Genomic DNA, 22661 nt, shown 5'->3' with positions numbered 1-22661 from the left:
GGTTTATGTGAAATATACTGTGAATCACTAGTAGAGTTATAAGTTTAGCCGGTTAGCATGTTAGCATAGAAGATAACAACAACAACAACACAAACACGTTCAAACTCACTCAAATACACACTGAAACACACGCGCACGTTCATACATGTTTATATCCGCACTCAAACTCACGAACACATGCATGTAAATACACTACCACTCGCAGCAAAACACGATGTGTTGTAAATACAGTTACAGTTGCAAGAAGTTTATGACCCCTTTAAACATCCCTGTCAATCATCACTGAGTCCTCGAAGAACAGAGAGATTAATCATTATATCTGTGACCCTGCAGTCATCAGCAGCACAGCTGTATCTGTAGCAATAGCCAACAATACATTATATGGATCAAAATTATACATTTCTCTTTTATGACAAAAATCATTAGGATATTAAGATCATGTTCCATCAAGATATTTGTTAAATATCCTACCGTAAATATATCAAAACTTCATTATTAATTAGTAATATGCATTACTAAGAACTTCATTTGAACAACTTTAAAGGAGATTTTCTCAATATTTAGATTTTTTTGCTCCCTCAGATTCCAGATTTTCTAATAGTTGTATCTCAGACAAATATTGTCCTATCCTAACAAACCATACATCAATGGAGAGATTATTTATTCAGCTTTCAGATGATTTTGAAAAATTGACACTTAAGACTGGTTTTGTGCTCCACGGTCACATATGTTCAAAGGGTTCACAAACTTATGAAAAGTGAAAGTGACGTGTTACAGGTGAACTTATTCTTGCCTATTTAACCTGTGTGTGTGTGTGTGTGTGTCTGTGTGTATCTGTGTGTCTGTCTGTGTGTGTGTGTGTGTGTGTGTGTGTGTGTGTGTGTGTGTATCTGTGTGTCTGTGTGTGTGTGTGTGTGTATCTGTGTGTGTGTGTGTATCTGTGTGTGTATCTGTGTGTGTGCAGATGGAGGGTGAGGTGAGTCTGGTCGCCGGCCGCAGTCAGAGAGAAAAGAGAAGATCCTACAAAGATCTGCTGAGAGAAGAAGAGATCATCGATGCAGAGGTGCGCAAGACCTCCAAGAAATGGCTCAAGGTACATCATCATCATCACAGAGATCAGCGTGTGTGTGTGTGTAGAGACTGAACTCTGCTCTCCACAGGACGCTGATGCCTTTTACGCCAGCGGTGAGCTTCAGAAGAAGAAGCACTATGAGGATCATTTCTACAGAGGTGTGTGTCTCGAGGGATTTCTGTAGAGTGAGTGCCTGCATTTCAGTTCTAGAAGTTGGGGATGCACTGAAATTAAAATTCTTGGCCAAAACCGAAAAAAAAATTAAACTCTGGGCCGAATACTGAACATGTTTTTTCATGTTTTCCCCATATATTTTGCCAGGTTTTTTTTCACTATTGCATAAATTAAATAGCCAAAATGTGCTATTTACTGTTTTTTTTTCTTGCTTTTCAAAGAAAAAATCAATTACAAAACAGCTATTTAAAACTATTTAACACTGAACATAATTTAACATTCTAGTAGACATTACAGCAACAAAGCATGTGATTGGCTAAAGAAAACTGGACACTTTGAGCAGTAAATGCATAAATGGCTGCCCACTGCTCCGGGTGTGTGTTCACTGCTGTGTGTGTGTGTTCACTGCTGTGTGTGTGTGTTCACTGCTGTGTGTGTGTGTGTGTGTTCACTGCTGTGTGTGTGTGTTCACTGCTGTGTGTGTGTGTTCACTGCTGTGTGTGTGTGTTCACTGCTGTGTGTGTGTGTGTGTGTGTTCACTGCTGTGTGTGTGTGTTCACTGCTGTGTGTGTGTGTTCACTGCTGTGTGTGTGTGTGTGTTCACTGCTCCGGGTGTGTGTTCACTGCTGTGTGTGTTCACTGCTGTGTGTGTGTGTGTTCACTGCTGTGTGTGTGTGTGTGTGTGTGTGTGTATGTTCACTGCTGTGTGTGTGTGTGTGTTCACTGCTGTGTGTGTGTGTGTGTGTGTGTGTGTTCACTGCTGTGTGTGTGCACGTTGGATGGGTTAAATGCAGAGCACGAATTCTGAGTATGGGTCACCATACTTGGCTGAATGTCACTTCAAATCAGAATATTATAATGATTTCTGAAGATCATGTGACACTGAAGACTGCAGTAATGATGCTGAAAATACAGCTGCAGATCACAGAAATACATTACAGTTTAACACATATTCACACAGAAAACAGCTGTTTAAAATTGTAATATTTTACTGTTTTTGTATTTTTTTTACTGTAGAAATAAATGCAGTTTTGAACATTAGAAAATATTACAGATCCCAATTTGAACACCATGTCTGAATGTTATAATGTATTAATAGAGCTGTTGTAATGATTATTATCATTATCATCGTCATGCTTTTTTATTTTATTTTACAGAACAACAGTAAAATTACAGTACTAACATTGATGAATGTTGCTGGAGTTTTTGCTTTTTCTCAGCTTTTATTTTTTTTGGCAGAAACCCGCAGGAAGACCTCAGTGCTCCTCGTTATGATTCTCATTACGTATTCGGGACAATATTTGTCGCATGTATCACATTGTCTCATCCATGCCTTCAAAACATTCATAAAAATGTTATAAAAGCATAACATTCTGTTCTGCAGTTTATTTAATTGTTTTAAGGCCATATTTCAGTCATCATACAGTAACCAGCAACACCCACCGCTTCCTCTTCTCATGGAAGACATGTGATGCAGTGCTGGAGAGTCTCTCTCTGTCGGTGCTTGTAATGATTTGTGTCTTTCTCGGACAGTTTTAAACGCCGCTGAAGTGTTTGCTGCGTTATAAAGAGTGCGCGCTTCTCACTCTACGCTGGTTGCTATTTGATCACATAAAAAAAAATTTAATTGTTTGCTAAAATTTATTCAGTCTTTTCGCTTATTTGGCCGAACACCGAAAGAGCTTTTTTTGCTATTTTCAGCCGATTTCGATTGCCGAACATTCAGTGCATCCCTGCTAGAAGCCCTTGTTGTCCATTCATTCTGGAAACAGATCAAACCAGTGCAGGAGGAATTACTAGATTATTCCATTTGATTCTAAAATGCGTTTGGAAATCACAGATGAGGTTGTGTTTGTGTCTCTGGTGCAGATCATCACAGCAGCTCTGGATCTCATCACAAGAAGAAGAAGCGCTCGCTCCTGACGCTCCCGGACCCGGCGGCCTCGCCTCAGACGGCCGTGACGGCCATGGGTCTCCTGCAGGCCATCACCTCTCCCACCGCCGAGGTGCCGTACCCCTCGATGGACTCCAGAGACGCCTCGTCCTCCAGAAAGCGGCCGCAGGTGGTGCGCGAGGGGCTGCCGGTGGTGGGCGAGGAGGTGGAGCTGGAAGGTGAGGAGACGCTCACAACATCAGGAACAATCAGAGTCAGTGTTTCATGCTTGTTAGAGGGAAAGTTCAACCTCTTACTGTTAATTAAATTGGTAATATTTATGTGGAACGACCTCATGTTTATGGAGCCCTGCGGTTTGATGTCTGCATTTTTAGTGTAAAACCAGTTAAAGCTTGAAGTCATCTGTTAAAGCAAAACGAGTTGTGTGTTTTTGTGACTTTGGAGCCCCTGCAGTGAAAAGAGTGTAGTTCACTGCTAAATACAGGGATTGCTGTGCATTTGTTGCTGCTGTTTCACAGAATCTTACACCGCTCACTTACACACTCCCAGAACAGACATTTGGGAAAGACGCAGAATCCATATTCAGTATACGATTTCTACAAACAGCACAGAGCGTCCTAAATGAAAATAAGCTTTGTTTTCTATGAAAGCATGCACTTCTTCAGTTTATGCTCTTACACCGGTTTAACTGTTGTTTTTTAACACTAACTTGCAAACTCATCAAGAGTAAGTGCAAAAACCTCACTTAAATGTTTGTTTCATTGTTTGATTCCAATTGAAATAATTAAATGTGATTCATGGATTTATTTGGATAGATATCAGGTACACCACACTCCTGTATTTCTTCAGAAAAAATCAGTAACACTTTATTTGAAGGTGTCCTTGTTACATTTAAGGACTGAGTAATATTAATTAACTATGTACTTACTATATGGTTTGGATTTGGCGTAGGGTAGAGGTGGGCGATATGGAAAAATATATCGTGATTTTTTGTAATGTTGCTTTACTATTTTGCAAGTTGTCATTTTATCTTTGTTATTAAAAAATAAGAACAAAGATACACATTACTAATATACAAATAAAACAAACAGTGCTTTATTTTCAGGTACAATAGGTGTATTTAGCAGAGCATTCAAGAAACTGAATGAACAAATATAACAATAAAACACTAGATTGATTGATTCCTAAAGCAACTGTATTGAAGTTTTTCAGTCAAGAATAGTGAGGGATTTTTCTCTTTGTGTTTTTGTTGTTTTGTTAACATTAAAGCAATATTTCACCCAAAAATAAAAATTCTGTCATCTGTTTGTCAATTCTGTCATAATGTTTTATTTTTATACCATCATTTACTCAAAAGTTGTTTTAAACTGAATGAGTTTCTTTCTTCTGCTGAACATAAATGCTATTTTGAAGAAGGTGGAAAAGCAATCAGCTGCTGGTCCTCAGTGACTTCCATAGGATTGTTCTTTCTATCAAAGTCAATGTGGACCAGCAACTACCCACATTCTTCAAAATATCTTCTGTGTTCAGCACATGAAAGAAATTAATACAGGTTTGGGACAACATGTGAGTGAGTAAATAATGACAGAAATGAAATTTTAGGGTGAACTATGTCTTTAATGGCAGCATGTTTAGTCCTGTCCCTTTAAGAGCTGCGGTCATCTAATATACAGGCACACATCTGTTTTTTCAGATCAAAAATCATATCTCACACCCCTAGCTTAGGGTTACTTGCATGTAATTATGCGTAATTATTGTTATTATAATAGTAAGTATGTGTAACAAGGTCACCTTAAATAAAGTGTTATCCAAACAAATCTTATCAACTAAAGTTGTAAACTAAACAGAGAACCCTGTTCTTTGGTACTTTAGTGTAAAATTATAGGTTTAAATTAGCAACAGAGCCCAAACTATTAAATTCAGCTGCTGTTTATTATTATTATAATGATCAACACTAATAAAAACGTTTTATGTCTTTCTAAGGAAACACTGACTGATTACATTAAACATGATTCATTATTCAGTAATATGTTCTGCATCTGTATTTTCATATCATTCATAGTTATTAATGCAAAGCAGTTTTGTTCATGCTTCAGCTGAAATCATATAAGGATGGGATTTAAGAAATCGCTTAAAATGGGTAAATTTGATATTGTCAGCCCAGCCCTGTTTGTCTGTACATGATACGATTCACTGACCTCTAGTGGAGGATCCTGACCCTTCAGTGGCATTAATGTACAGTAATAGATGACGAGACTAACTGTAACGAGTATAAGCTGCAGATCAGCGTTTCTCGCTCAGTTTGTGACGGCTGTAGATCACTTCAAGCTTTGTGTGTGTACAGTGAGTGCAGAGGCTCGTGTCACAGTGATTTCTGATGTCCGTCAGGTCATTACGGTGGATGTCACGACGCGGCCGACAGCAGCGGCTCGTCCTCCGCTGACGACAGTGAATGTGGGAAACTCACGATCCACGAATCCTCGTCACACAGCAGCAGGAAGAAGAAGAAGAGCAAGAAGAGCAAGAAAAAGAAGGAGCACGACCATTCACGTGAGAAGAAACACAGAAGTAAATCAGCCAAGAGAACAGAACGAACAGGTACGAACGCAGCGCTTCTGAGCTTCTGTGTGCCGCTCTGACCTGACCTCTGACCTCTCTGTCCTCAGCCAACGGCAGCGCAGAATGGAGCGCTTGCACTACAGGCCATCACAGCCGCGAGGAGAAGAGGAGGAAGAGAGAGGATGGAAGCAAACGCAAGAGCAAAGACAAGGTGAGGAGAAGCACTGAGACACACGAGCGAAACACCGGGAGCTTCACTGTCTCTCACTGTGTGTGTGTGTGTGCGTGTGTGTGTGTGTGTGTGTGTGTGTGTGTGTGTGTGCGCGTGTGCGTGTGTGTGCGTGTGTGTGTGTGTGTGTCTGCAGAAGAAGAAGGTCCTGACAGCGTATCAGATCTTTTATAAGGAGTACAGAAGCAGCATTCTGGAGGAAGAGCCAGGCCTCGGTGAGTTCATCTTCATCATCATCTTCATCCATCAGCCTGATTGTGTCTCATGTAGATGTTTGATTACAGTTCATTTGTTTCCCTGATTCATTCAAGGATCTCCTCATGCATCTCAATCAAAACTTTGAATCTCTGAATAGATCAGCCAATCAGGTTTAAGCTTGCTGTTTGCAGTTTTCCTTTACAGTACGAGTGATGGTGACAGTACCAGTTAAATTCAACATGAAACTGTTTTCTTACAAACCATAATGTCTATTTTTGTCATAATAATAATCATTATTTTTAGTAGTAGTATTAATTGTATAAAAATAAAGGTAGAAATACATTGTTGTAAATTATAATTGTATTGTAAAACTAAAATTAATATTTGATATTAATTATAATTTTATTTCATAAGTTAGCGTAGTAATATTTCTGACACAATATCAGATTGAGTTTCCAGCAGAACTGGAGCTGATTTATTGCAGGCGTCACGTCTGTGGAGTGAACTGCTGAAGGTTTGTTTCATGTCAGTGTGTTTCTGTGTTTATTTGAGCTCAGATTTTGGGGATTTGAGCAAAAGACTGGCTGATGCCTGGAAGCAGCTACCGGAGGGAGACAAAGAGGTGTGTGTGTGTGTGTGTGTGAGCGTGTGTGTGCGCGCACGTACATGTATGAGGTGTGTGAGAGCGTGTGTGTGTGTGTGTGTGCTGTCACTGATGACAGGCTGCTGGTTCTCAGGTGTGGCGAGAGCGATCTCAGTACCTGCAGCGGAAGCAGATGAAGTCTGAGAGCAGCAAACACGTCAAACAGCAGCACGCGTACCGAGCGCTCAAGGATGGTGGCAGGGTCAAAGGTCAGCAGCTGTCCGACAGTCAGGTGATGTATGGAAGCAGAATAATGACAATAGTTTTTGAAACATAAAGCATGCTTGCGTTTTTAGGTCCTGAAATTTAACATATAGTTGTTTATTTAAGCTGTGAATATTTCAATTCAAAATATTTCACACACATTTTCATAATTAAAAATGTAATTCATATTCACCTTCCAGAATTCACTTCCAAAAGATTCAATCTGTTTAAAAATACGATGTATAATATTCGACAGATTTGCAGAAGTGGAGCAAGCGCTAAGTAGAAGTTTTGATTATCGGGGCCAGTATAAACATGTGGAAACGCTGATCGTGTGTATGTTTCATTCAACATCTTTGCTGTTTCCCGTAGCCTACATATAAGCAGCTTTCTCTACCGCAAAGGAGATTATAATGCTCTTTTACCCAACACTGAAGTACAGAAATAACATTACATCTGAGGAAGACATATATTGCTTTCCGTTGCTTAGTTTCTGTAACTTTGTATCATGGCTTGTGTGAGCTGTGCTGTAATACTGGGGTTCCCCTCATACATCACACTCCAGGATTCCCCAACGACGCGTAACGCACCTCAGTGAACTAATGCAGTGATATAAGCCCTCTGATCTCAGAATACACTTTACTGATGATTATGCAAAATATATCGACAGTACATCAGAACATGTATTTTAGATTTTTATAGAAATATAATATATGACAACAATCACATATCTCACACAGGGATCGCACTGTCATAGTTTGGGAATATTCAAGCATAATTTAAAATAAATACACAATCACATGAAATTTGATTTTTTTTTTAAATAAAACATTTTAGCCGTCACGAGAGTTTTTCGACAGGTCAGCATGACATTAGAACAAGGCGGAAATAACTCGGACACTTTTTATTTATTTATTTTAAAATATGTTGTTATTTATTTGTTTTTCTCACGACGTCACCGGTGGAGAGCAACTGCTCGACTGCACAATCCGACGTGGTAGAGTATCACGCTTTCATTTCACGGACTCAATACTGATACTGTGCGGATTCTCCATCCATACACACAATCAGCGTTTACACGTGTTTATACTGGCCCCGATAATCAAAACTTCTACTTAGCGCATGCTTTGTGAATGAATGACTTGATCCACATATGCCCGTCATCAACAGCCGTTTGCGCCACCTGCTGGTGAGCGGCTGACATCAGCTGGAGATCATGCATCTGTGCTCTACTGCTATTCCTGCGGGTCCCAGATGTGCAACGCTGAATTTTCAGCCAAATTTTAACCACTGAATTTATGACAGCGAATTTGGAAAGTGAAATAAAATGACCGAAATTTGCCTATCGAATATTATACATCGTATTTTTAAATAGATTGACTATTTTGGAAGTGAATTCTGGAAGGTGAATATGAATTATGATGAAAATGTGTGTGAAATATTTTGAATTGAAATATTCACTGCTTAAATAAACTTTCAGGACCTAAAAATGCAAGCCCTAGAAATACAAGGCATTCAAATTCAAGCACTGTTAGTTGCAATGCATCTTTCGATTTGTGGAATTCAGCATGCTTTATGTTTCAAAAACTATTGTCATTATTCTGCTTCCATAGTGATGCAGCTCACTGATGTCAGCTGATGTGTTTGGTGTTGGTGTTCAGGGCATCAATCAGGCACGGCCGTGGGTCCTGCAGGGGGCGCTGTTTTGTTGAAGAGGCAGGAAGCAGCAGTCGCTCCGGCTCAGAACGGATCAGCGCCGCGGCCGGCGAACACTGCCACACTCTCCCCACTCAGAGACCCAGACATGGATCCCATCGACGCGGCTGCACACCTGCAGCTGCTGGGAGAGTCTCTGAGTCTGATCGGACGCAGGCTGCAGGAGACTGAGGTGCACACACACACACAGTCTCTCTTTCTCACACACACACAGTCTCTCTTTCTCACACGCACACAGTCTCTCTCTCACACACACACAGTCTCTCTCACCCTCACACACACGCACACAGTCTCTCTCTCTCTCACACACACACACACAGTCTCTCTCTCTCTCACACACACACACACACAGTCTCTCTCACACACACGCACACACAGTCTCTCTCTCTCTCACACACACACACACACACACACATGTTGGTTTTTGTGGTTTATGGGGACTCTCCATAGGCGTAATGGTTTTTATACTGAACAAACTGTGTGTGCTATTGCCCTACACCAACCCTACACCTAAACTTAGCCCTCACAGGAGACTTTGTGCATTTTTAGATTTTCAAAAAAAACACCATTTAGTATGTTTTTTAAGCCTTTTGAATTACGGGGACATAGGCAGTGTCCTCATAAACCACCTTCATATTGTAATACCTCTGTCATACCCATGTCATTATACACATTTGTGTCCTCATGAACCACATAAACATGCACACACACACACAGTCTTTCTCTCTCACACACACACGCACACTCACACACAGTTTCTCTCACACACACACACACAAACACTCACTCTCATACATACTCGCACACACACACAGTTTCTCTCACACACACACACACACCGTCTCACACACACACACTGTCTCTCTCTCACACACACACACACACACACAGTCTCTCTCTCTCTCACACACACACACACACACACACACATACATACACACACACACAGTCTCTCTCACACACACACACACTCTCTCACACACATACACATATACTGTATATATACAACACACACACACTTGCACAGACACACACATACAACACACACATATAATCACCGCACAAACATATACAACACACACACATATAGAGTTAATACAGGGTTTTTCAAACCTTTTTACAAACCAAACCTCTTATAGCTCAGGTGATTTGTGCAAAATTTGAGCTGATATGTTCACTTTATCATAAAAGCATGAAATTTGGTGCAATTGTACAGGTTAGTGCCCTGAACATTTTCAGAAATGGAGCCATCACAAAACACTTTGTGGTTGCCATGGCAATCATTTTACTTTCCGCCTTAACCGAATGATGTATTTTGTCATATCTCCTGAAAAAACAGCTACTAGTACTACTGCTAATGATTTTTATATGTAATTTTATTATATAATATTAACTTCAGAAGTTCACTGCTTTACTGTGAACCCAGACGCTCTGAGAACTGATCTCATTGTGAAACTGCCGTTTCATGATGAGCAATTATAAAAGCATCTAGAACTGATTTGGCGCAATGGTGGGAAAGTGGCCAGTGTTTGATAGTTGGATCTGTTTCTTTAAACACCTGCTGAAGGGGTTGAGTGACGTGTGTGTTTCAGGGGATGGTGACGGTGTCCGGCTCTCTGTCGGTTCTGCTGGACTCAGTCTTGTGTGCTCTGGGTCCGCTGACCTGTCTCACCACTCAGGTCCCAGAACTCAACAGCTGCCCACATCATGTGCTGGTACTGACCCTTCATGGCTTTAATAGATAAACACCAGTATAATCAATATCATCAACATCAGAAATGATTTGCCCTCTGTGTGTCTGTGATCAGTCAAACACTCTGGACAACATCGCCTACGTGATGCCGGGTTTGTGAAGGACTGGTGCTGAAGTCCCGATGGTGCTGCGAGCGTCTCTTCTGGCTCTGATCAAACCTTCCACTAAAGACTTTACGACTCGCACAGTTTTGCACTGGATGAACACACACACACTTCAACTTTTAACCTGCTTCTTAAATCTGCGCTCCATTTTTATCTGATCTAATGTTGATTTTGTATTTCTGTTGTTTTTCCTCAATAAAATCCATTTTAGTATGTTCTTTTAACTCTGGAGTGGGCCATTTTTTAGGTTTCAACTGTTTAGTTTTTTTTGTAGTTGGAATATTTTCGGTTAGAGAATATAAAGATGAGTGATTCACAGTGTGAGGCATTCTCAGCGTTACAGACATCAGCGTGAATTTCTTCTGAAGTCCTGATGCAGGGAATCTCATCGGGTGAGTTAATTAAACTCTTCCTGAATAAAAACACATCTGGTTTAATGTCACAGATGCTCTGTTTAAAGAGACTTCAAGCATCAAAGCCACTGATTACATGTGAGCTTGAGGTTAGACACTAAATGTGTTTCTGCGCTCAAAAACTAGATAAAACTCAACTCGTGGAGTCTCTGGATGTGAAAGAAAGAAGTTGAGCTTTGTAGAAACAGCAAGCCCTGCAAAACCAGCCTGCTCTGGTCTCAGGTTTAGAGGGGTTTTATGCGTTTTTCAGCTGGTCGGGGTAACAAAGCGTAACAAATGAACACCTCAAACCAGTTTAGGCTGGGCTGAGATTGCTGCAGGTTTGGTGGGTCTGGGTGCGGCTGCATGGCTGTGATTCACACACATGGAGTGTGTTCTTCCTCCACCCACAGCTGCTGGAGAGAGACGAGGTGTGTGACACACCTGAGACAAGGTGAGGAGACACACAGAGACGCTTCACACTGAGAGACGGACACACACACACACACACACACATGGATTCCTCTGATCAGGGTAAGATCACACTCATCCTCACATCTTCGTGTTCTCCTGCAGTACAGCAAGGGCTTGTAATTGACTTAAAATTTCACATTTCATTAAAGTAGTCATTTTATTAAACATGGCACGTTCATGACTGAGGAGACACACACGAGACTAGTTTAATTATTTACTCTGTTGAAGTTATGTCTTCTGTTGGTAATTGTGTGTGAGAGAGAGAGAGAGAGTAGTCTGCTGAATCCTGCGTAACTGGACAGACAGGTGTCTCGCATACAAGAGAGGCAACGTGAGATATTAAACACATGAAACTCAAAATAGTCTGAAACTAAAACCTGTTTCTTTTCAGCAAGTGTTCAGTGAATGAGGTTCTGAACCCCAGAAATGTATTGTTATCGTTTATGTTCTGGCAGATGTTTCTCAGCTTCTGGAGGCTCTTAAAGAGTCGGTCTGCTGCCTGTGACGTCACTTCTCAAGCTTTGACCCTCTGTGATCTTGTGACGTCATAGTCAATCAGTGTTGGCTGCCCATTTGTTTTGCTGCCATGGAGTTATTAGACATCTACAGCTCAAAGCAGCATGCAGCCAGACTTCATGAGCAGCTCATGATGGGGTCCTGCTCCGGGGGGCTTCTCCAGAGTCAGATTTTGTGTTTATTAGCAGTGTTGGGGAGGAACTAGTTACATGTAATGGAGTTACGTGATTTAATTTTAAATTAAATTAACTGTAATCTGTTACAGTTACTGAGAAAAAAGCTTGTAATTAAATCGCAGTTACTTATGAAAATGATAAAGATTACAAAGGGGGTTACATCTGAACATTTTCACACACACAAGCAGATTTGATTGATTTCTTTCCCAAATTTAATCGACTGCACTGAAATATGAGACAGCAATGTTTCAGGAGTTTAGGACACATTTATTATTCCATAACGGTTTATTTCCTATTTGGGTTTGTGTATCTGCTTTATATTTTAAATGAACAGTTTTTTTCCAAAACATTGTTAGATGCCAGTGTTTCCTGTCGTAGATATGCAGAGATTTGATTAAAAAAACAGTATCAAAGTTATTAAACAGTTTCTCATGATTTTAAATCAGTATTTATCCTCAGAATGATCTCAAAGTAAGAAGAGGTGCTAAAGTCTGATTTTGTGGTGGCTGTGCTTTAAAATGATAATAATCTTAATTAAAGTGAGTCTGGCAGTAATCAGTGTTGAGTTCTACTGTAACATTATTATTGATGCTTTACATGTTTCAAAATGATTAACACTTGAAAACATTTGCTAGAAATGTAAAAAAGTAATCAAATGTAATTATAAAGTAATCGAAATAGGTTACAGATTACAAGTTAGACTATGTAAAATGTAATCAGTAGTGTAACTATTACATTTCCAGAGTAACCTTCCCAGCTCTGCTGATTAGTGTGTGGTTCTGTTTCAGTGGGCTCTGGCCGTTGCTCCTCCGAGCTGTGTTTGGTTCTGGTGGGCAGCATCGGCTGTGGGAAGACCATGACAGCAGACACTCTTCTGGGTCAGAGCTCGGCCCCGGGCCCCTCGTCCTCCTCCCGCGTGAGTCAGATCCGCTGCGGACTGTCGGCGGGCCGGCGGCTGAGCATCGTGGAGACCCCTCGCTGGTACTGGCGCGGTCAGGAGCTGGAGGCCCACATCCAGGAGGAGACCCGGAGCTTCCTCGGCTCCAGCGCTCCCGGGCCCTTCGTCCTCCTCATCCTCATCCCCATCGGGGAGTTCACGGAGGTGGAGCAGCGCATCCCGGATCAGCTGGAGCGCATGTTTGGGCCGTCGGTGCTGGCTCACACGCTGGTGCTGCTCACCTGTGGAGAATACCTGATGGGCTGCAGTCTGGAGGAGTACCTGAGGAAGGAGGCAGGGCTGCAGGAGGTGGTGAGGAGGTGCCACGGCCGCTGCCATGTGATCAGTAACCGCAGACCCGACGACAAACAGCAGGTCCTCGCAGTGCTGGAGAAGGTGAGGAGACAGCCCTCTATAGCTACTCCAGTATATTCCAGTTTGCTCCTAGAGGAACTCTTTCCAGCAGAGTTTAGTCCTAGCCCTAAATAAGCACACCTGAAGCAGCTAACCAGGCTCTTGTTTGAGTCAAACCCTTCAGGAACGTGGCCCTCGAGGAGCGAACTGGACACGCCTGAGCTGTGCGTCTCAAAAGCATCATAAACCTACTTGGATCTTAGAAACCATTGACACCAACGGGCCTCACAATCTACAGTGCTTTTGAGAAATGCAGCTCTGGTCTGATTTGGTGTTCAGTTCTGATCTTTCATCCTTTCACCAGAGCTCAGACCAGTCCTGTAGGGCTCCTGACCTGATCCTATATGGTATTTTTTCATGAGACACTATGAGCGATGGAGGGATTACTCTATTGAATGCATTTATATCAAGACATTATCATGTTTTGATACTGAAATAAAATAATGGACATTTGATCTTACAATTCAGGCTGCTTTGGATGGGATGATTATGCTGGACAAAGTCCAGTTTTACTCTACAAAAAAAAGATTTTCTTGGCATTTTAGTCTTGTTTTATAGTGTAGATATTAGTGCTGTCAAACGATTAATTGTGATTAATCGCATCCAAAATAATCATTTGTGTTTACATAATATATGTGTGTTCTGTGTATATTTATTATGTATATCAAGTCTTGTTTTTTTGAAAAATGATTTTGCTTAAAACAATCAAAAATATCTGCCAACAGGGTAAGAAAAATAATCTTGTCTAGCCTTTGAATTAAGATTATTTGTCTTAACCCATTGACAGATATTTTTGATTGTTTTAAGCAAAATCATTTTTCAGAAAAACAAGACTTGATATCTGAAGTCATTTTACATGTCAAATAAATGCATCTTGATTCAAGAATGTTATTAAGATATTTATACTAGAAAACAAGACAAGAAGACTAAGCAAGAAAATGCTGTGATTGTGGGAAGTGTTTGACTAGTTTGCTGTGTCTCAGGTGGAGCAGGTGATTCAGAGGACCGGAGGATTCCGCCTGGAAACACACGAGAGAGACGGCAGAGAGCAGGAGAAAACACAGACGAGAGACACGGTGGGGAACGGAGGCATCAGAGGAAAACAAACACAAATCAATACCTTTGACAAACACACAGAAGAAACAGGAAGTGATGTAATGATCGAGAGACACCTGACCAACGGGCTTCAGTCGCAGCAGCGTGAGTGTGAGGAAACACACACCCAACACACACCGCTGGAGAAAAGCCCGAGCTTCAAACTCAACAAAGGTGCTAAAACTGAACAAACACATGAAAGTCATTCAGCTGATCCAGTCCTGTTCCTGGAGGCCAGACTTTACTCCAGCTCCAGTTAAACACACCTGAACCAGCTAATCAGGATCACTGGAACCTTCCGGGTGTTAGAGACGAGTTCTGCCCTCGGGGAGCAGGATTGGACACACCTGATCTAATCAAACTAATCATGCAAATATTAAAGCTGAGAGACGTGTTGCTGCCAATGCACAAAAACACTCTTCCTGCGTCCCAGTGTGCATACTAGCCACACTATCTGCCCTAAATTGTATTGAAAATGACTAATATCACATCGAATCTAGGATGGATAGTATGCACACTGGGACTCAGGCTCTGTGTGTTCTGTGAAACAGGTCACATCGCTTCCGATTCAGACCATTGTGTATGCTTCGTTATATATAGAGCTGTTTTACTCAAGACACCTTCAAAGGAGATCCCGAAGAGTATGTTCTTGGGTACCGATGTTCATCACATCTGCAGACTGATATCTAAAAGTTATGGGTTTTTTTCCTTCTCACTCACATTTTGATATTAAAATTGAATAAAACACCAACATTAAAAAACTAGGTAAGTTAGCTGATTACCTTAAAAATCTACATTTAGTTCATACAGCTGTTAATAGCGGATGCAATGAGACCTGTTTTACGGTTTGATCAGGTGATGTTCAACATAAATCCCATTGGAAAGAATGGTATGTTTGAACTTATGAGATGTTATATTTGTGTGTAACTCCAGAGGGAGCTATTCTCAGTCAGATGATGGAGGTGCCAGAGGTGCAGTACAGCCAGAGCTTCGTCAACATCAGTACGTTTATATTATTTGTCCTGTCTGCCGTCTCTGTGATCTTCTGGCTCGGTGTGCATCGGTGGGGTTTTCACCTGTTATATGCTGCAGCAGGTGAAGATGGTGCACCTGATCGTGTTAGGGTTAGGAAGCACTAGGACTAACCATAAGTCACGTAATTTGTGACCCTGCAGCATCAGTAGCACAGGTATATTTGCAGCAATAGCCATACATTGCCATACAAAATTATTTTTCTTTTATGCCAAAAATCATTAGGATATTAAGTAAAGATCATGTTCCATGAAGATATTTTGTACATTTCCTACCATAAAAATATAAAAACTTAATTTTTGATTAATTCAATTCAAGTTTATTTGTATAGCGCTTTTTACGATACAAAGCAGCTCTACAGGAAATTAAGTTTCCACGATATATTTATATATTGCAGAACCTTAATATATTTAACTTATGTCTAAATTAGGTAATTGTGTATGTTGTCTGAGCGTTGGCATCCTCTGAGGGGTTGGCATCATCTTTTCTCAGGTGTTCGGGCATCTCAGATCATTTAAGGGTTGGATCCAGACTGAAGCTTCTGTCATTCCTAATTACCACGGGATGTTAATCAACAGAGAAACAAATAGAGACATGATTAGCACGCTCAAAGAGCAGCGTCAAAACGCGGTGGCAAAAGAGAAGAAGAGGAGAGAGAGTGACTAAGAGAGAGTTTGATGGTGTCCTGAGTTTTTAAACTCGGCTTTCAGACCGTCCCATCTGGACGTCTTGACCAAATAGATACTGTCCTTGCTCGGGGTATTGCTTTGTTTCTCCACCCCACAAATAAATCGTTGTTATCTGTTCAGTCAGAGGTCCGAACTTTACAAGCTCTTGCAAAGCATACTTTTGAATGTGATTTCTATAACCAGAATATGATACATTTTACAAAGAATTGGAAGAAACATTTAAAGCATGAATTTTCAAAGTCATACATACCAAACATGAATGTTACCCTTTAAGGCTTCAGCTATTCAATACTTATTAAAAGCAAGACATACACAATGAGTGATTAAAACAAGGATAGTCAAATGTGTGGGTTGCAAACATAATATGGGGTTCTGCATAGAAATGTCCTTTTAGGATGAAAAAGAAAGTATTTGTGTAGTTCTATGGAGAACAAAGGCATGTTCTTTAGACAAAGGAATGTTGGTTTGGTCTGTCTTCTATGTGTGGAGACCTGCCCAACAGAGTCTGTAGCTCATGATCTTCTATCACAGGTTTACATGTGACCATCAGTCTTGATTACTTGCAACAAATTTGACAGTCTCCTTCCTGAATTGGAATGATCAATGTGTTCTTTTGTCTCAAGGTTGTAAGCTGTTCTGTGAAAGAGGCTTGCTGGTGAGTTTGCTTGCTTCAGAGTAGCGGCGTCCTGTTTCTTTAAGGCCTCTCTGTAGTCCAGCTCCTCAGGTTTCAATGTTCTGATGCATCTTAAATGTGTCTGATTCAGTCTCTGATATCTTACACTCAGATTCCAGATTTTCAAGTTGTATCTCAGCCAACTATTGTCCTATCCTAACAAACCATACATCAATGGAAATATTATTTATCCGGCTTTCAGATAATATATAAATATCAATTTAAGAAAATTGACACTTAAGAATGGTTTTGTGGTCCAGGTTCACATTTGAGGAGTCATTGATGGCAGGAGCTCATACACAGCACTCTAATAAACACTAATCTGTTCCTGGAGGGGCCTAAAATAGCTCCAACACTAACTAAACACCTGAAGCAGCTAAACAAGGTCTTCAGGAGTACTAGAAACCTCCAGGCGAGTGTGTTGGAGCTAGAATCCACAGGACGGTCGGAGCAGGATTGGACGCCCTGCGTTAATCAGTTTGTGAAAACTGTGAGCTGGCACTGATGCATTTGCTTATGTTTCTCCTTCTAGTCCATCACAGTTTTAACAAGGTTTCAGATGGCAGTGAGACTCTCTCTGCTGTATCTGATCCTCTGGACGACTCTTCTCTGCCGGAGCTGAGGCTGGTTCTGCTGGGTCGGTGTGGTTCTGGGAAGAGTGCGGCCGGGAACATCATTCTGGGTCGTGAGGAGTTTGATGTGACGGCAGACTCTCAGCAGTGTGTGAAGGCCCGAGCGCTCGTGCAGGACACGCGGGTCAGTATCTCACAGCTCCACACAGAACACACCATTAGCTGTTTCCATCCAAAGTTGCAAAGTTAACTTATCAGCAAAATTGGAATATTGCATAAAACATTTGTGAACAAAGCACCATCCAACGAGTCAAAGAGAACAAAACTATCACTTCCTGATGAACTGCCACTAAATATCCCTGAGAAAAGTGGGAGAAGCCACTGAATATTGATTTTCATATCTAAAAACCTAAATTACTTGCACCTCAGAGCGAGCAGACGAAACACAATAAATGCAGTCGTTGCTTTCGCAGACGGATGCTGCTATTTGTGAAAGCCATTGTGTAACCGTTCTCAGAGACAGTTAAACAGAAATACTGTGGCAACAGACTTTGCTCGGGCATTTCAGAAGGACCATAACAATATTTCAAAATGCTGTGCAAAGCAGGGCTGCCTGATTATGGCAATAATTATAATCGCGATTATTTTGGTCAATATTGTAATCACAAATATTTAACATGAGTATGAGTGGGCCACATGCCCAAAACTTTATATGAGTGGTTTAAAGATATCGATATTAAATATAGATGTTCTGTAACTAAGGTTGCAGTGATTGATTTTCTCTTTGTCTTTTGTTGTTTGATTAATATTAAGCACACAGTTGACAGCAAGGAATTTAGCCTGTTGTCACTTTAAGAGCTGCACAGATATAAATTACTGTTAAGCTTGTATTTTCATTCTAAACTGTTTACTTTAACTTAAGACATAACTGACAAGAGTTTGTGAATAATCACCAAGCGCCACATTCTGACACATTTGTGCGTGTATTTGACCGTTTGTGCACCTTGAGCTAACAGATCTCTTTACAAGCCATTCTGTTCTGTATTTGCGCGCGCACAGAAAGCCTCCTGAGGAACAGCGCAAGTTCTGTTTCGTTCTTATAAAACATGAATAAATCTAATCAACTTTAATAAATCAAGCACGTTCCATTGTGCGTGTCACGTTACATGATTTTTACTGATGGGCTTTTATAGAGGAACGTAAACGCACCGCTTGAAAGGGGGCAGAATGATGGTTTTATCTCCATTATTGTATTTTCATAATCACTGGAGGCTGAAATCGAAATTAGTTTGAAATGAATTTGAATCCAGATTAATTGCACAGCTCTAATGCAGTGAGATCAGTCCATTGATTATTCTGTCACATCACTTTTTTGATGCGCTTGCAGGAATTTAGTTAAGCTAGTATTAGAGGCCTTTTTTGCTTTTGTTAATTGTATAATAAATTAAAATAAAAACGGAGAGAATACAAAAAGATTAGAGAATCTAGTGTTAGTATTTTATTTTTAATTTTTTTTAAAGAATAGAGAGTGCTAGAGTTGTAGGGTCAAATAAAGATGGAAGAGATGTGTTTTTAGCCGGTTCTTGAAGATGGTTCAGGGCTCAGGACTGCTGGGATTGAGTTGGGCAAAGGGGGGCAGAGCCAGAGCAAACATTAATGCCTTGAATTGTATGCGAGCAGCTGTTGGTAGCCAGCGCAGACTGATGAACAGAGGTGTGATGTGCGATCTTTTCGGCTCATTAAAGATTAATCTTGCAGCCGCATTCTGGGTTACATAACCGTCGTCATTTACTCCTGACATTTGAGCTGCTGAAGATGCAGTGAATTATGTTAGTTTTTGAAGAGAATGCGCAATCTGTTGAAGTCCTGACACAAAGTTCAAATGATTTGCAATGATCGTTTTGTCACGTCCAGTACACTACATTAAGGTTGCCTTTGTAGAGGGTTAATAAAGGTGTTTGACTAATTGACTAAATCATTTATAAATGTATGTCAAATTGTTTTTGAGCAGTTTTAACTGCATGAATATGAATGGTGAATTTAACAAGAGCAGGGCGGGGTCAGCAGAGCTCATTAGCATTTAAAGGGACATGCACCGAAACAGCTCGCTGTGAACAGAGCTGTTTTTGACAGGGTAACAAGGGTGTTGTTTTACACTACCATTGAGACATTTTAACGAAAGCATGTTACAGATTTTCATTAAGACCCTGGAGTATCATACCAACTTGTGGAAAATGGGCATGCCATGTCCCCTTTAAGTTCTGAAGCGTAATCGAACCTTGTTTCTGTCTCCGTCAGGTGTCAGTGGTTGATACGCCGGACTGGTTTCAGTCGGAGAGATCTCCTGAGGAGGTGAAAGCTCAGATCTCCTCAATTGTGGCTCTGTTGGCCCCAGGCCCACATGCGTTCCTGCTCTGCGTCCCAGTTGACCGTCCTGCTCGTTCTGAGCTGTCAGCCCTGAGCGCAATGGAGGCCGTATTCGGACCGGACGCCGTCCACCGGCACACGATCGTCCTCTTCACGCACTCAGAGCTGCTGCCGGACGCAGCGGAGGTGGAACAGGTGGAGGCCTACATCGCCTCCCAGCGGCCGGAGATGCTGGAGCTGGTGCAGAGATGCGGCGATCGCTATCACGTCCTGCAGAGTGGCGGCGCCAAGGAGCTGCTGGAGAAGGTGCAGCAGACGGTGAAGGAGAGCGGAGGAGACTTCTACAGCGCCTCGCTCGTCCAGCAGAACCAGATCCCAACCGTCAGGAGAGACAGAGACCGACCAAACCCCTCGCGCTCTCTGGACGCTCTGAAGGAGGAAAAGGAGGAAGTGCTCTCCACAGCGAGGAGCGAGGGTCTGGACTCAGCTCCGGCTCCGGCTCCGGCTCCGCTCCGCTCCGTGTGGCAGACGACGAGCCGCTGCGCCGGACGCGTGCCGAAGCTGCTGGCCGCCGGGGCTCTGACGGGAGCGGTGCTCGGCGTGTTCCTCGCAGGAGCTGTAGGAGGTGCTGTCGGAGCCGTGCTGGGCTCTGTGCTCACTGAGGTCGGGAGACGGAGACTTAACAAACAGAAAACAGAGTAAGAGACGTGTGATCTGCTATGGAGAGACACTGTGAACTGTAAAATAATACCCTCGGTTGTTGTTTCTTGTATCATGTCAGTTTGTGCAAACTCAATATTATATGTGACCCTGGAGCACAAAACCAGTCATAAGGGTTCATTTTTTTAAATTGAGATGTATGCATTATCTAAAAGCTATTGGCTGAGATACAACTATTTGAAAATCTGAGGGTGCAAAAAAAATCTAAATATTGAGAAAATCTCCTTTAAAGTTGTCCAAATGAAGTTCTTAGCAATGCATATTACTAATCAATAATTAAGTTTTGATATATTCACGGCAGGAAATTAACAAAATATCTTCATGAAACATGATCTTTACTTAATATCCTAATGATTTTTGTCATAAAAGAGAAATGTATAATTGTGACCCATACAATGTATTGTTGTCTATTGCTACAGATATACCTGTGTTACTCATGACTGCTTCTGTGCTGCAGGGACACATGTGTCGTATACTACAGTATATTCATCTTTAGGGACTCAAGTTTAAATGTTTCCAGATCGTTCTGATTCTTCACCGACAGTTTCATGAACACAAGAACAAATCAGTTTAAACTCTGAGGGCCTCATTTATAAAGTGTGCTACGCTCAGATTTGATCTTAGAGTGTGTGTTTGCTTAAATCCACGCCAGCGCTCATATCTGTAAAAACTGTCTTTGACGTGGAAAGTGTTTAGCATCACATCAGGGTCTGAGCAGATGTACACACTTTTTCTTGTCGGAGTACTGCAGGTTTTTGGAAATGTAAGCTGTTCTTGCAGCTCACTGTTCTGACTTGGGAAGGATTTGGACGATGGCTGGTGATCTTTTATACGTTTATGACCAGAGTTGGGAAGGTTACTTTGGAAATGTAATAGGTTACAGGTTACAAGTAACCCTATTTAAAATGTAAGTAGTTGTTAAATGACTTTGTTAAAGTAATGCAACTGATTACATTTGATTACTTTTCTAAATTTCTAAAGTTTTCAAGTGTTAATCATTTTCAAATATGTAAACCAGGTAGAGTTAACCTTACAGTAGAACTCAACACTGATTAGTCATTTTCGAAATCCTTCACTTAAATTAAGATTAATTTTAAAAGCACAGCAACCACAAAATAAGACTTACTTTGAGATCTCTGAGGTTAAACAGTTTTAAAACCATAAGAAATAGCTCAGTAGCTATGATGTTTCTGAAATCAAATTTTTATGACAGGAAACACTGACATCTAACAATGCCTGGGGAAAATTTAAAATAAATAAAACATATATATAAACCCAAATAAGAAATTTGTGTGTGAGAAAGAGAGTGCGCGTGTGTGTGAGAGAGAGAGTATGTGTGAGAGCGTGTGTGTGCGTTTGTGTGTGTGAGAGAGAGTGTTGAATTCAATATGGCAGTGAAGTGTGGGGTCCTTCTATAAAATTTGACTTCTTAAATTGGGAAAAACACCCGATCGAAACTCTACATTTAGATTTCTGTAAAAGAATACTTAAAGTCCAAAGAAAAACTCCAAACAACGGATGCAGAGCAGAATTAGGCCAATACCCTCTGCTTCTAAACATTCAAAAAAGAGCCCTGAAATTCTGGAAACACCTAAAAACAAGCGACCCCAACACATACCATTACAAAGCCCTAAAACACCAAGAGCTGAGCGTAAGTAAGAGTCCCCTCCTTCAGCTGGTGCTGAGACTGACTGAGCTCACACACACAGAGATCAGCCAGCCTCAGGACACACACACACTCACACACACAGAGATCAGCCAGCCTCAGGACACACACACACTCACACACACAGAGATCAGCCAGCCTCAGGACACACACACACACACACACACAGAGATCAGCCAGCCTCAGGACACACACACACTCACACACACAGAGATCAGCCAGCCTCAGGACACACACACACAGAGATCAGCCAGCCTCAGGACACACACACACTCACACACACAGAGATCAGCCAGCCTCAGGACACACACACACTCACACACACAGAGATCAGCCAGCCTCAGGACACACACACACTCACACACACAGAGATCAGCCAGCCTCAGGACACA

General features: G+C 41.4%; 2 protein-coding genes across 14 annotated transcripts in view; both read left to right on the top strand.

Annotated features, from left to right (window-relative positions):
• The window catches only part of hmgxb4b (HMG box domain containing 4b), a 10988-nt gene extending 213 nt beyond the window's left edge, over window positions 1–10775 (top strand). Inside the window, exons 2-12 of one of the 9 annotated variants that reach the window (XM_079432551.1) lie at window positions 965–1093; window positions 1161–1230; window positions 3116–3358; window positions 5529–5738; window positions 5807–5910; window positions 6065–6143; window positions 6684–6748; window positions 6864–6978; window positions 8635–8861; window positions 10282–10404; window positions 10498–10775. In XM_079432551.1, coding sequence (XP_079288677.1) covers window positions 965–1093; window positions 1161–1230; window positions 3116–3358; window positions 5529–5738; window positions 5807–5910; window positions 6065–6143; window positions 6684–6748; window positions 6864–6978; window positions 8635–8861; window positions 10282–10404; window positions 10498–10542 — 1410 coding nt within the window. In that variant the 3' untranslated portion in view covers window positions 10543–10775. Of the gene's footprint in view, window positions 1–964; window positions 1094–1160; window positions 1258–3115; window positions 3359–5528; window positions 5739–5806; window positions 5911–6064; window positions 6144–6656; window positions 6749–6863; window positions 6979–8634; window positions 9341–10281; window positions 10405–10497 lie in introns of those variants that run through there. The other 8 variants (XM_079432552.1, XM_079432550.1, XM_079432549.1 and 5 more) reach the window with 8 other exon arrangements.
• Window positions 10776–11278: 503 nt separating this feature from the next.
• Window positions 11279–21880, top strand: LOC306879532 (GTPase IMAP family member 8). Of its 5 annotated transcripts, none has more exons than XM_079432540.1 (6): window positions 11279–11392; window positions 12893–13437; window positions 14439–14724; window positions 15484–15552; window positions 17477–17700; window positions 19815–21880. In XM_079432540.1, the coding sequence occupies exons 1-6, from the start codon at window positions 11305–11307 to the stop codon at window positions 20583–20585; spliced, it is 1983 nt and encodes a 660-aa protein (XP_079288666.1). In that variant the 5' UTR covers window positions 11279–11304; the 3' UTR covers window positions 20586–21880. The 5 variants fall into 5 exon arrangements, with proteins under 5 accessions (XP_079288666.1, XP_079288667.1, XP_079288670.1 ...); XM_079432541.1 differs by having other exon boundaries at window positions 11297–11472; XM_079432543.1 differs by lacking the exon at window positions 11279–11392 and adding an exon at window positions 11401–11472 and having other exon boundaries at window positions 14439–14655.
• The last annotated feature ends 781 nt before the right edge of the window (window positions 21881–22661 follow it).

This window comes from Barbus barbus (genome assembly GCF_936440315.1).
Source record: "Barbus barbus genome assembly, chromosome: 13".
NCBI lineage: Eukaryota > Metazoa > Chordata > Actinopteri > Cypriniformes > Cyprinidae > Barbus > Barbus barbus.
This window is presented reverse-complemented; position numbering and strand designations above follow the sequence as displayed.